This window comes from Lipotes vexillifer, unplaced genomic scaffold, assembly GCF_000442215.2.
Source record: "Lipotes vexillifer unplaced genomic scaffold, Lipotes_vexillifer_v1.1 scaffold86, whole genome shotgun sequence".
NCBI classification, from domain to species: Eukaryota; Metazoa; Chordata; class Mammalia; order Artiodactyla; family Lipotidae; genus Lipotes; species Lipotes vexillifer.
This window is the reverse complement of record NW_006785406.1, coordinates 3,481,785-3,495,342: the sequence shown is the minus strand read 5'-3', so window position 1 is coordinate 3,495,342 and position 13,558 is coordinate 3,481,785. Positions and strand designations below refer to the sequence as shown.

Below are 13,558 nucleotides of genomic sequence, written 5' to 3'. Positions count from 1 at the left end.
GCAGGAATTCCAGATTGGCTTAAATGCAGAATATAAGGAAATGTACAGTAGAAAATATAAAACTGAAACAAGAAGATAAGGAACGGAAGTTCTGAAAACCAAGGCGAAGGAGTTTGGATTTGTCTTTACCAATTCCTTTAATTAAGAGTTCACTCTGAAGATCAAAATATCATGGAGTAACATTCCAAGCAGTGGAAGCTTGAGTTCAGTCGACTTTCATTAACTAAACAATTTTCACAAGTTTCCAAAACTAACACTATGCCATACTCGAGGTACAGGCTTTATTAGTATATACCCCTTTCTGAATACCCAATTTTTGAAACTATACTATTCTACGAATTTTAATTTTTCAGACACGTATTTTCCAGGCCTTTCCAATAACCACAGTGGAAATATGTATCTATAGAATTATGTTACTTTAAAAAAGCTTTACTGGATGCACAGTGGTGGGCCAGGCCCCTGGCACACTGAGTGGAGGCAAGGGCCAAGGGCCAGGATCCAATTAATAAATTTACACAAGTGACTTTTAAAGGGTTCTTTTTAACAATTCTTCAGTGTAAACTATCACCTAAAAATCTTAATAATCCTTTATACTTATCACTGTGGCTAATACTTTTCTATTCCAGCTAAACAAGTGTAACCAAGTGTACAATGACTATATAGAAAGTGCATTTTGACTGCATCAGGTATCGAATTTAGTACATGTTTGCTAACTCAACTTCAAAAATCAGCAAACTTTAGGCACAGAGTGTCCTACATGACTGAAAAGAGACCAAATCTGTCCTAGGATCTAATGTTGGATGCCTACCAAGCCATCACACATATCTGCTATATATGGTACTTTCCTCCACTGTATCAGATGCTTTGACATTGCTCTATCAGAACACTGGGGCTATTTGAAGGGGATATTAAATAGAATGATAAGGACAAGGCAGGAAAGGAAAGGAAGGATATGTTCACAAGATCTCTTAAGGAAAATATCTATTCTCAAGGAGAGCCAAATACAGAAAATAAATTGAGTGCAACTACTTGATCACAAGACAGGAACTGGTCACTCTGAAAATATATTAACTGTTCCTAAAGTAAATCCATTTATTCTGCATTCCCAGGAAATATTAGGACTATTTCATAAAACTAAACACTATTTTCTTAATGTTAATAAAATTAAACTTTAAATCTTTATTTCCTGAAGTAATGTCTGAATGATTTTTTCACCTCTTCTGCTTTTTTCTAATGTCTTTTAATCAATTCATCTTAACATGAATATTTAAATAGTAAGTCTAAGATTGTTGATGTGTAAAATGTGCAACCACAATGGAAACAAATTAAATAATGAGACTCTAATATTATTCTAAAATTAATAATGAAGAAATGGAGTAAATCAGAAAGTTTTCTATTCTTTTAAAAATAATAAGCATTCTCTGAAAACTATAGCTCTCTCTGATACCACAGTAATTCAGAAGACCACTCTCCATGGGCATATTATGAATGTGAGTTTCTCCTGCACAAGTCTGTTCAGGGTTGTGGCAGTGACTTTCCGTGGCACTGGGCGAAGAGGAGCAATAAGAAGCACTCTGCAGCAAACAGAGTATCTGCATAACTACAGATTTCTCTCCTTCTTCTGGAGATAATCTCTAATGTTCACAAAAGAAATAATGTCAAGGAACACACTTTCATATGCCATGCACACTAAAAACTGTTTGAATACCTTAAAGGATCTCCTCATTGCCACAAACCACGCTGATAAGACTAACATGGAAATCATTTCCTTGACTTGTTTTTTCCCTAAGAAAATGCTTTGTAAACACAATGTAATACCATAAAGGCAAGAAAACCACCAAGAAAAAACTCTTAATTGTGTATTCCTGATTGCATTCAGTCTCTTAATAGAAGGTAGCCTCTTACAGAATTATGTTAGCTACTATAACCAGCTAAATAATTCAAATAAGACATAAATCAAGAAATCTATTTTCAAATAAAGGAAAAGAAAGTCACCAAAAAAGATCTATGGCAGTACCACATCTGATGAAAACAGAATAAAAACAATATCCAGAAATTCTTAATAATGGCTATGATGATGTCTTATCTTAGAATAATATTAGAGATTTATAACTAGTCAAATCTGGTTGTGCATATTTCCTAAGTTCAACAGTTAAAAGCTGATATTAACATTATAATAATCTTGACATAGTAAAATATTGAATCCTTCCAGTAAAAACTGTTAAAACACAACCCAGAAATGCAATGTATTATTTTTAAGACAGAAAACATTAATGTATTTCCAAATAAATCAGGGAGAATTTTTAACTATAAAGGAATGCAAAAATGTTAAGGGTCTTTTAAAGGGCAGAGAAAATGTTCCCTCTCAGGCAGTAATATCATTTGTTAGATGCTACATTAATAGCTAAAATATGTATTTTACATGTGTAGATATTCTGGGGGGAATGGGGTTACATTACTTATTTTGCATTTGACTCTGAATGAAGTTTTACAGCCCGAAAGTAGAATATTAAATGTAGCTTTTTAAAACCCAACTTAATCCATAAAGGAAAAGTGGAAACACAGCATAACAATTATGTATACACAATTCAATACAAATGTTAAAAAGCAATTTAACATGTGTGCTTCAATATAAGAATTCAAAAAATACTCAGTCCCACAAAACAGAAAGGCAGGATTTTTACACTAAATAGCCCCATCACAGTCATAGGAAACAGAACAGTATTCCCATTCCTTTCAATCTCAATCATCCAAGGCAAAAGATATTTAGGGGAAAAATACATTTTAAAGGAAATGAATTTATAAGAATCTAAAGAAGAAATATCTGAACATTTTAGGAGTTGACCATGTTAAACGTAAATCAATGTGGGTATTCTCACCATCACATTCTAAGTACAGTTCAGAAGAACTTGGGTCACACAGACATTTCAAGTAAGTTTATGCCAAGACATGCTAAAAGTGGTGATGATTTTAAAGTAATTCTCCTGTTAAGGCAAGTTCTTACACAAAATATGTGAACTGTTGCAAAATTTGTAAAATATCATAATTGTAAGAATAACTAATTCTAAGTATGATTTTGAAATATTTGCTTAACCAAGCCATATATCCTCTACATGGACTTTACCAGCTAATACAGCACAGTGTACCCAGCTGAAGAGATGCGGATCACATTGCTTAGAAATGTATTATTAACTATAGTCTCATTAGTTGAAGTGTATCATCTAATTTTCACTCTGGAGTTCCTGTGAAATATATGATCTTAAGTGTTATAAAAAATAATTCCTAAAAAAAAATTCCTATTACTACTTAAATATACAATGGAATACTTACATAAAAATAAGCAAATACATTAAATTAAGCATGCATATTTTGGGAGCTTCCACTGTGCAAGCTAACAGTATTACTGGCCATCTTGCATACCCCTCTGAAATACTACTTATCAATATTCCTTTTTCTAAGAGAATAATCAAACAATTCCGAATCTCCTTGAATTTACATGGCATCTTTGTATTATAGACTGCCATCTAAGAAACATCTCCTATTTCCTGCCCGTTAGACTAGTTTTGGGTTCACCACAACTGCTACCTCATTTTTGTTAAGGCAACTATGCTATATTTCAATGAGTAATAAAATCATAAAATTTTAAAATCAACCATTAAAAAGAATATTAACACCCCAAAGAGATGAGTCAATTAATCTTTTAAATCAAATATGGAATGATATTTTCAAAGAAGATGTGAGGAAAGTTTCTTTTACTTTTCTGCATTCAAAAATGTTCAGATGCAGGCTTTTCTACTAAAGGGGTGGATCTGAAAACCATGTAGCTCTAATTCAACTGATATTATGTTTTTGAACTATATTCTAAAACCAAAGTTAAACTCAATTTTTTTCCCCACGAAAACGGCTTTGCTTAATGTAGAAACTAGTAAAGAATCCCACCTACAATTCGGAACTTCTGAATAAAGATTTGGCAACCTGAAAAACAAGCACCTGAGTATAACTGGTCCTTACTGTCATTCAATACAGCAGCTGTTTGCTAGCCTAAATCAAGCTCTGCTTTCCTTTTTTTTAAACATCATTTGAGAAAAATAAACATCAAAAACAAAAAAAGCAACCACTCCTTCCCCCAAAAAGAAGTCCAGGTTCTCTTTAGATAACTATGAGAACTATGTAAGTTGCTTGGCGTATTTGTATTGCTTTACTTGGAATTTTAACTTCTTGACATTAATGTTAGAGAAGTTTTATTTTATTATCACAGCTCTGGAAGAACAGACTAGGCCTAGTTTCCCACTGCTATACAAGCTGAACCCTCAGGGCTCTGTGTCTAAGAATCAGGATTTATTCCTCCCACCTCCACCCATTCTCCAAAAGGCCCCATGACTCTGGCTGGGAAAGACTGTGGCAACAAGTTTCCATCCACTATTAACTTTTGCAGCTGCTCCATGAAGCAGAGAGAGTAGTTGATTTTAAATTAAAACAAAGTATTTTGAAGATATGCATAATGAAAGACCTTCACTTACAGGAAAAAAGTTTAAAAACTATATATGTAACTTGCTCATTCACATCAAGTGAGCGCATTTCATCAAAACACTTGGTATGCAGAAAGGCACAATATATCAAATAGCTAACCTAGCTCCTGAAAAAGAAAAAAAAAATTAAATTAAAAGACTATAATAACAAGAGAGGGTTCCTCCCTTAACAAATCATTTCAAGAATTTTAAATTGGAAGATTAGTTTTTCAATAAGGAAATCTTAGGTAATTTCAATTACTGAGTATAGTGGATTGAATGGTGGCCCCAAAGATATGTCCACATTCTAATCCCCGAAACCTATAGATATTACCTTATATGACAAAAGATGTGATTAAGGACCTTGAGAGTAGAAACATATCCTGGATTATGAGATAAATCCTAAATGCAATCATATGTATCACTGTAAGAGAGAGGTAGAGGGAGTTTCGAGAGACAGACACATGGAGGATAAGGTGGTATGAACATGGAGCAGAGAGATGCAGCCACAAGCCAATGAGTGCCAAGGGCCACCAGAAGCTGCGAGAGGCAAGGACGGTTTCTCCCTTAAGGTCTCTGGAGGGAGCACGGCCCTGCCTACATCCTGATTTCAAACATGTGGCTTCCAGAATTCAACTGTGAGAGAATGAGCCTCTGCTGTTTTACCACCAAAGTTGTTGCAATCTGTTACAGCAGCCACAGGACACTAATACACTGAGGGAAATTGTGTATTAAAAGAGTAGTCCTTAACCCACACAAACTTAGGAAAAGGGAAACCCTATATTATAAATAAAATATATCACTGAGACACAATATATAATGATATGGCAAGCCCAATTTTTATAGCTGAAACTTTGAAGCAAATTACTCTATAAAATTTTACATGTAACACTAACAGATATTGAGTGATACAGGGGGGCCTTATAAGCAGAAGTTTTACCTAATCTTTAAATATTCAGCTATAATAATAAAGTGCATTAAGCAAGAGATAGGGAAATAAATTAATTTTCCAAATCAAACTAAAAAGTGTCAGAAATTAAAAACAATTAAAATGCCTATAAAATACATGCAAGTAACTGTGACTTCTGAAACTATACATCACTAAGTTGAAAGGATCCCACTATATGATCTGCTTGAATAGACAGAACCACCCAGAAACTGACAAAAAGGAAGAGAGTGACATCTGGGGAACTGTAAGTTACACAGGCCATAAAACTTGGAAGAGGTCATTTGAAAAAAAGAAAACAATAAATCTTTACTATCTGACAGCCACCTGGTCATTCTGAGACTTAAAAAACCTAACTTCAGGGCTTCCCTGGCAGCGCAATGGTTGAGAGTCCGCCTGCCAATGCAGGGGACATAGGTTCGTGCCCTGGTCCGGGAAGATCCCACATGCCGCAGAGCGGCTGAGCCTGTGAATCCAGAGCCTGTGCTCCACAATGGGAGAGGCCACAACAGTGAGAGGCCCGTGTACCGCAAAACAAAAAAACAAACAAACAAAAAACCTAACTTCAACATCATCACCTTTAAAACTGGGATAGTGTCTACCTATCTCATAGTGTTAATAGCCCCCTCACAGGTTATCATGAGGATGAAATGAGATTACACACAGTGATGGGCCATGGTTTGGGACACAGCTTATCTCCACAAACTAGCTGACAGTTAGAAAGCGAACTATACTTGCTTTCTGAATAAAAAATTTCAGGGAACAGTTATCAGATTTAAAAAATTGAAAAACATTTTAAAAGCATTTGGAGCCTCCTCCATTCTGCTGATATCTGGGGGTCCCAGCACTTACCACATCACTAGCACTGGAGAACTCGTTATTAACCAGACTTTCAAGAGCCATCCACCGAACTGGCCTGTTTTCGTTGTCTCCCAGACAATGATAGTCCATAGGGAACAAGTCTCTGGAGAGGGCATTGTCTGTGATCTTAACTTGAAGTGTGTCATCAATGCTGAAAAGTAGACATGAACATCAAATACAATTGAATACTGAAAAAATATGGACCACAATCACTCATAAATACAACACAGTTCCCACTGTTACTCCTGGAGAGAACCCAAATTCAGAGAACACTAAATATCAAATGACAGTGACAAGCTCATGGCACCTACACACAGTTCCTAGCAGCCAGGTCTTTGTGGATGACTTCCCTTCTGGCCAGATAGCTCATTCCACAGGCAATCTGAATAGCCATGTGGACCAGGTCTTGTTGAGAAATTGCCTGTGGTAACAGAAAATGACAATGCTTGCAGTTAGCACAAAAACTTTGATGGTACTTATTTTATTCCACAATCTTACTCCATCCCAAAATACACCTACACACTAAGTTTTAAAAAGCTACTTCTTGACCAAGAACATGTTCCCATAGCTTCCTGTACTTATACCTACTACAGTCCTTATCATTCTGTACTGTAATTTACCATTTACTTCACTCTCATCTGTTAGGTGTATCTCCCCAACATCCAGCATATACAGTAGCAGCTCAATAAACATCTGTTCAATGAATGCTGAATTCTAAGGGTAATATTTCAAATGTTTATTATTCAATAACTTGGTCTTTTCTTTTACAATATTAAGCTTTTATTAGGAGGCTATCCCCTAGGGACCATTTTCAAACTAATGCTAGTTTACAGCTCTCTCTGATGTGCTCCTCTAGAGCTAGTGTGCCAGGACTGTAGGTTGAGGAATGAAATTCTTCCCCAGGTGATGCTGGTGGGCTATGGCTGCCAACCACTTGCTAGAAACCCTGGCTACCAAATTATCACCCACAATCTACACCTCCAGCTACCACCAGCTTTTTTTTCTTTTTTGTTTTTGTACAACATGGACCAAATGGCTCTGTAAGGTCTATTTCCATTCCTAGAAGGGAGATCTAGTACAAGTACCTTCAAAGAGTTATGAGGAAAATGACTGAGATGGTGTCACAGAGGGTTTGAGGTGATTATGAATAATACACAATGGTTATACACGGAAAACCTTCAGCATCAGCAGAGTGTAAGCCTCAAGACAGGAATCACAAACAGTCTCCCTCTAAATCAACAGGTTAGCAATATCTTCTGGTTCGACCTTGAGTTTCTTTTTTACAGACTTCTAAACAGTTTATATATAGGAATGTTAACATCTACCTTCAAAGATATTATTAGAAGCTACTGGTAAATAATTGGTATGTGGGCAAATATTTCTCACCTGTGGATTATTGGCCTCTACTAATTTGCACTGCCGTAAAAACAATTTAAGATTCCCCCAATTCATGTAAGGCAATATCACCATGGGCTTTTCTCCTTCTTCTATACAGACATGGGTAATAGGTAGAAGATTTCTATAAAATAATTAAAAAACAGGAGAAACACAAGTGAAATCTGAAACTTCAGGGGGTTATTTTTAATAAAAAGTAATAAAATAAAGATAACCTAAAACAAAACAAGAAAATCTCAAACTTACTTAAAAACATATAACCATTAAAAATGTAAAATTATAAATGCTCTTTTAGACTAGACTTTAATGTTTTCCACATACCCACTTTCTTGATAGGGAAAAATTATAAACTCAGAAGTTGTTTCCTGTGGACTAGATTCTCTTAAGACACACTCTAGCCACACTAAATCTCTACTCGAATGGGTAATCAAAGGGACCTAAAAAATGACTTGATCATTAGCATATGATAACAGCCCATTTGGTTCATCATCACGCTTAAAAAAGGAAAAAAAAAAGGGCCCCAACGCAAGTCTGCAGAAAAGAATATGATAATCAAGAGCTTGAAACTGTCACAAAAAGCCAAGAAGTTCTTAGCAGGTCACATGGGATTTCCAAATCCTAAATTTACCATTTACTGTCTGTGTGACCATCTCTCTTGGCCTTAGTTTCCATACCTCTAACATGGGGATCCCACCAGCCATACAATGTTGCTGTGATATACAAATAAGGCCAAGCATGCAGTAAAAAAAAATCTTGTTCCTTTTAAAATCTCCATGGCACACATACTTTCATCCTATTGCCTAATGACACCTCTTCCATTGGTACCTGGAAATAACTGTTAATTTTTCCCAAGGCTATGTAACTTTTTACATAATTACCTCATTTCTCCCACTAAGCTGAAAATTCCTAGATGGCAAAAACTAAAGTGAACTCCTTTTTTACACCCAATGCTTTGTATTCTGTGCCACAGAAATAGGCATTTAATAAATATTTGGTAAGTAACACCAAACAACAACCTGAAAAACATTCCTCCTCCTTAACTTTGAAAATTCTGCCTCTAAGGATATTAATAAGGAAATATTATTAAACATATGAAAGTTATATGAACAAGGACAGTTAATGCAGTATTACTAGTAAAAGTTGCAAACAACAAGACTGTCCAAAAGTAAGGAAGTACAGCCAAATAATAGGATAGTATATAACAATTAAATGGTCACAAAGGGATGTTCCAAGAATCTGAGTAAAAGCTCACTTATAGGAAAGCAAGATACAAATTCACATATGTTTGAAGGATAATTACAAGTATGGGGGCAAATACAACTTTGCACAGAGTATATGCCAAGAGTTGTTGTTTTTGAGTTGTGAGACTTTAGATCATTTCTACCTTGCTTTTCTGTATTTCCTAAATTGTCTCAATTGGGCATGTATCGCTTTTAAAACCACAGTCACACAATTCTGGCCTAACAGTGCAGAAGTGAAAGCTGTGGGCCCCCCCGCTGCTGCTGTGCAGGAGTTACTAACAGGGAAAGCACTGACCCTGAGGAGCCGGGAAAATGAGGACTCACAGTAAACCTGTATGCGGCAACTTCTCTGTAAGGCTTCTGCTTGCCTTACAGCCCAAGAGTGGCAGTGATGATTAGTTCCACTTTACAGGCGAGGGAATCCATGAAGGGGGTAAGGGGTAAGGTAATCTGCCAAGGACAAACAGCCAGCACATAGAGGAAAAAATTCAAATCTTCATCTGATTCTAAAAACCTTGTGTTTTCCACTGGATCACTGGACATTCCCTCCCAGGGGAGCAAGACAGAGCCTCTTTTCACACCAAGTCCCACAAATACTAAAATGACTAGAGCAGGAGGATGGAGGGAGGGGAACTGGAGGAAGGCAGTCAAAGGTACAAACTTCCAATTATAAATAAGTACTAGGGATGTACTGTACAACCTGACGACTATAGCTAACACTGCTGTTGATATACAGGACAGTGGGTAAGAAAGTAAATCCTAAGAGCTCTCATCACAAGGAGAAAATTTTCTTTCTTCTTTCTTTCCCTTTTATTGTATCTATATGAGAAGATGGATGTTAGCTGAACCTACTATGGTAATCATTTCACAATATATGTAAATCATATCATCATGCTGTATGTTTTAAACTTATACAGTGAGGTATGTCAATTATTTCTCAATAAAAGTGGGAAAAAATGACTACAGCAGGTGTGCACTCAGATTTAACTGAACCTACCATGACTTCAGGAGTAATGTGAAGAGCTGCCCAATCTCTTTAACGCTCCCAAAATTATTTCTCTGCACCTTTCCTCATGACTGAAATTCACCAAGCAAAGTTAAAGGAATCTGACCCAAACACAGGAAGTTTGCTGGATGAGATCAAATCATTTATCCTATCACCAGAGGATTAAAAGCCCTCCAGAGAAGTAACAAGCTGCATGAAAATGTTTCAAAGAACAAATGGCTGCTCTTCATTCTGCCCAGTTTATAAAGGGAAGGAAGATAAAGAGGAAGATCTGGGATCTATAAGAAGAGTGGATGAGGCAGAAGCAGGTGCTATAGAGGAAAGGCAGGTTCTGCAGGGACTTGAGGCAAGAACTGGTCCAGTTCTCAGTCTTGCCGACCGTGCCTGCAGAGTGAGAGCCATGAGGCATTCAGCAAAGTGCCCATCATCAGGCACCCTTGGGCCAATGGAGAGTCAAACTACAAGCAGAAATAGCTTGAGTACTTTTTATAAAGCATGTCTGATGGAACTTAAATAGATCGACAGCTATCTTTTATTTATACAGCTATTTTAACTTATAATAAAAATTATTCTCAAAAATTCCAGTGGAAAAAGGAATGAAAAGAAAGAATTTCAAGATGCTTTAAAATATTTCAACACTTTAAAACTCTTAATCATGGAATGTTAAAACATGAAGTAAACATGATGAATTACATACAAAAACTAGTTTTTTAAAAAAGGTAAAATCAGAAACCAGGTGTCATTTCTTGCTGAGTGTATTGAGTTTGCCTGATAAATTAAAATTTTTTTTTTTTTTTTTTTTTTTTTTTTTTTTTTGCGGTACGCGCGCTTCTCACTGTTGTGGCCTCTCCTGTTGTGGAGCACAGGCTCCGGACGCTCAGCCTCAACGGCCACGGCTCACGGGACCAGCCGCTCCGCGGCATGTGGGATCTTCCCGGACCAGGGCACGAACCTGTGTTCCCTGCATCGGCAGGCGGACTCCCAACCACTGCGCCACCAGGGAAGCCCATTATTTCATTTTTAACCCTCATGCCTAGCAGTGTTCCAAGTGCAAAACGGGTACTTAATGAATGAGAACGTATGCATACACAGAGCCATGAACAGTCTAGACATCAGGGGTCAAAAGAAATGTGTTATAGGCCCTAGTCCCCTTAAAAATGAAATAAATTGCTACAGTGAGTAGAAAGAACCATATACTTTCTACATATTGACAATGTGTTTTGCTCATTAAAAACCAGGAGTCCTGGTATCACTTTATGATGAGGAAGAACAATTAACCAGGATCAAACCATAACTTGCCTTTAGAAGACATTCCCTAATTACTGAATGTACAGTAACAAATAACCCTAATTCAGTATAAGTCATCCCATTCCACCACCTAAGTGTATCCTAGAGCTACTAATTGATCCTAGTTGGATGCTGGAAAATCCTATAGCTTAAAGCTGCCTGAGAAAATGCTGCAAATGCTTGCTCTGAACATTTTTCAGCCAAAGCACCTTTGGGCTACTGTGGATATAAAACTGCTCCTTGAGAAAATCCTGGCTTTGTCTATATTTATCCCTGCCACCCACTTCTGTTGCTGATGTGGTACAGACCTTTCATCAAGGTAAGAATACTAGCTAAGTACCTAAGTACTAGGTTAACATTACATACTAGTATTAAACACTCTGGTTCTTCCCGCTAGGGTCAGCATAATAAATCAAGTACTCCGAACATTGTCAAAAAGGACATTCCCAATTGATCATTACCCAGTTCTTGCTTTGTTACTCAGAGGAAACAAAATGTGTTTTTGTTTTTTTTTTTTTTTAGAAAATATAGTCTAAAGGGTAAGTTATCTATCCATTCCTCTGCAAATGACTTCTATTCTTGGAATAAATCAGTGAATCAGGTCAATGGAAGGTAACATTCTTAAATCACATGACTTTAACCCTTCAAAAGGACATCTTTAGTCCCTCATTACTGTGTGGTCAATTTTTTTCAAAGGTCTCTGGCTTTTTTATTTTCAATGAAACTAAAAAGTATATCTGTTCATTATCTTAATCAATGTCCCAAGTATATGATAAAGCTAATGATATCTGTCCCAGAATGTGAAATCAGAAAAAGTTTTCTCCCCAAGAAACATGTACATTTCCTTCCCTTCTAATACTGAGATGTATCAAACTTTGTTTCCTTCAGCCTTGCTTGCCCAGAAGCTAAGAGTTGTTTTATGTTCAATCACAGTAAAAATAACTGTCTCTTTAACGTTGGCTTATTTGTCTTCTTTTCCACCATCACAATGCCAAAAAACTCAATTTCGTTTTCATTACCATTTTATTGATCTTACTATAGCTGCCTTCTTTTTAGGTTCTCAAATTCTTTTGACTATGAACCAAAGTATAAATAAAATTCAAAAATAAAGCTCTGCATAGTCATCTTATTTTTTGGCAGAACTCAAGTAACTGCTCAAAGTACACAGAAATTACAATGCATAATGCCTTTTGCACACATCACTTTCTTTTTTTTCCCAGAAGTCCATAAATACCTTCCAACAATGATGGTCACCATTCCATTTTTTTTTTTTTTTTTTTTTTTTTTTTTTATTTTCAAAATAATTTTACAATATAAATTATAAATGAACATTTAGCTAATTTATGGTATTTTATCCATATCAATTTTTACCTAAGTCATTGTGGGTATTTGGTTTTTTTAAATTATGTTGTAACTGTTATTTCTCTAAGAAAAATGTCCTTTGATCCCATTTTGTACATCTAAATTTGGGTTAGGAAAAGAATTGTGTGCAGATTTGATCTTCATTTTATTTTTTATTAATTACTTATCGAGATTATTTTTCTGAGTTAAAATGGCAGAGTAGTACAGACTTAAAATATTGAGATCAAAACTTTCTACTTCACATAATGAGACATCCAGAGCAGGGCCAGCAACAGTGGGAAACATGTGAATTTTCTTGAACGTGTCTGGAATAGCAGCCTGCTTCCACTGAACTAAGAATGAGTAATTTCTTCAGTAGCAAAAGTCACCACATTTGTCTGATTTTTAATTTCCAAATATTTCCTCATTTTTAAGGAACATCCAAATACTCTTAATCTGCCAACAATATGAGAGCAATGAGCTCTCTTACAAAACTCACATGATGCTATCATTTCTAACAGAAACTTTGTCTTAATTGTCTATGATTGTGTTACACCTTCTCCATAACGACGTTTTCCTTACCTAAAACATGGTGATTTCTGGGGCTATATCCACTGCTAACTGTCGAATGAGCTCTGAATTCTGCGGGACCAGGAAAAATGCAAAAGCAAGTCCATAGATTTCACCACTTAAGAGCAACTGGACATGGTTCATACTACAGTAAAATGCTTTGGAAACCTCTGCCCTACCTTCTGAACACCTTCTAGCAAGCACAATGCTGCCTATGACTTTTGTTCTCTCAATTATTCGTCACTGCAAAACTTCTTGAATGTATTTCTTGTCTTTGAGACATAACAAGAGACTATAATGTTTCTCTAGGATGAAGAAATTGGTAGCATGATGGATGAAACTTTAGGAACATTACACTAGCTGGTTGTTTAAGCTTTTTTTTTTTTTTTTTTTTTTTTTTATT

The 13,558-nt window shown here is 36.0% G+C and overlaps 1 protein-coding gene across 1 annotated transcript in view; it reads right to left on the bottom strand.

Annotated features, from left to right (window-relative positions):
- Positions 1 to 13,558, bottom strand: part of RYK (receptor like tyrosine kinase) — a 96,050-nt gene that overhangs the window by 13,325 nt on the left and 69,167 nt on the right. Inside the window, exons 12-14 of the mRNA XM_007457555.1 lie at positions 7,702 to 7,834; positions 6,627 to 6,736; positions 6,307 to 6,466 (exon numbers count right to left, since the gene is read on the bottom strand). Coding sequence (XP_007457617.1) covers positions 6,307 to 6,466; positions 6,627 to 6,736; positions 7,702 to 7,834 — 403 coding nt within the window. The remainder of the gene's footprint in view (positions 1 to 6,306; positions 6,467 to 6,626; positions 6,737 to 7,701; positions 7,835 to 13,558) is intronic.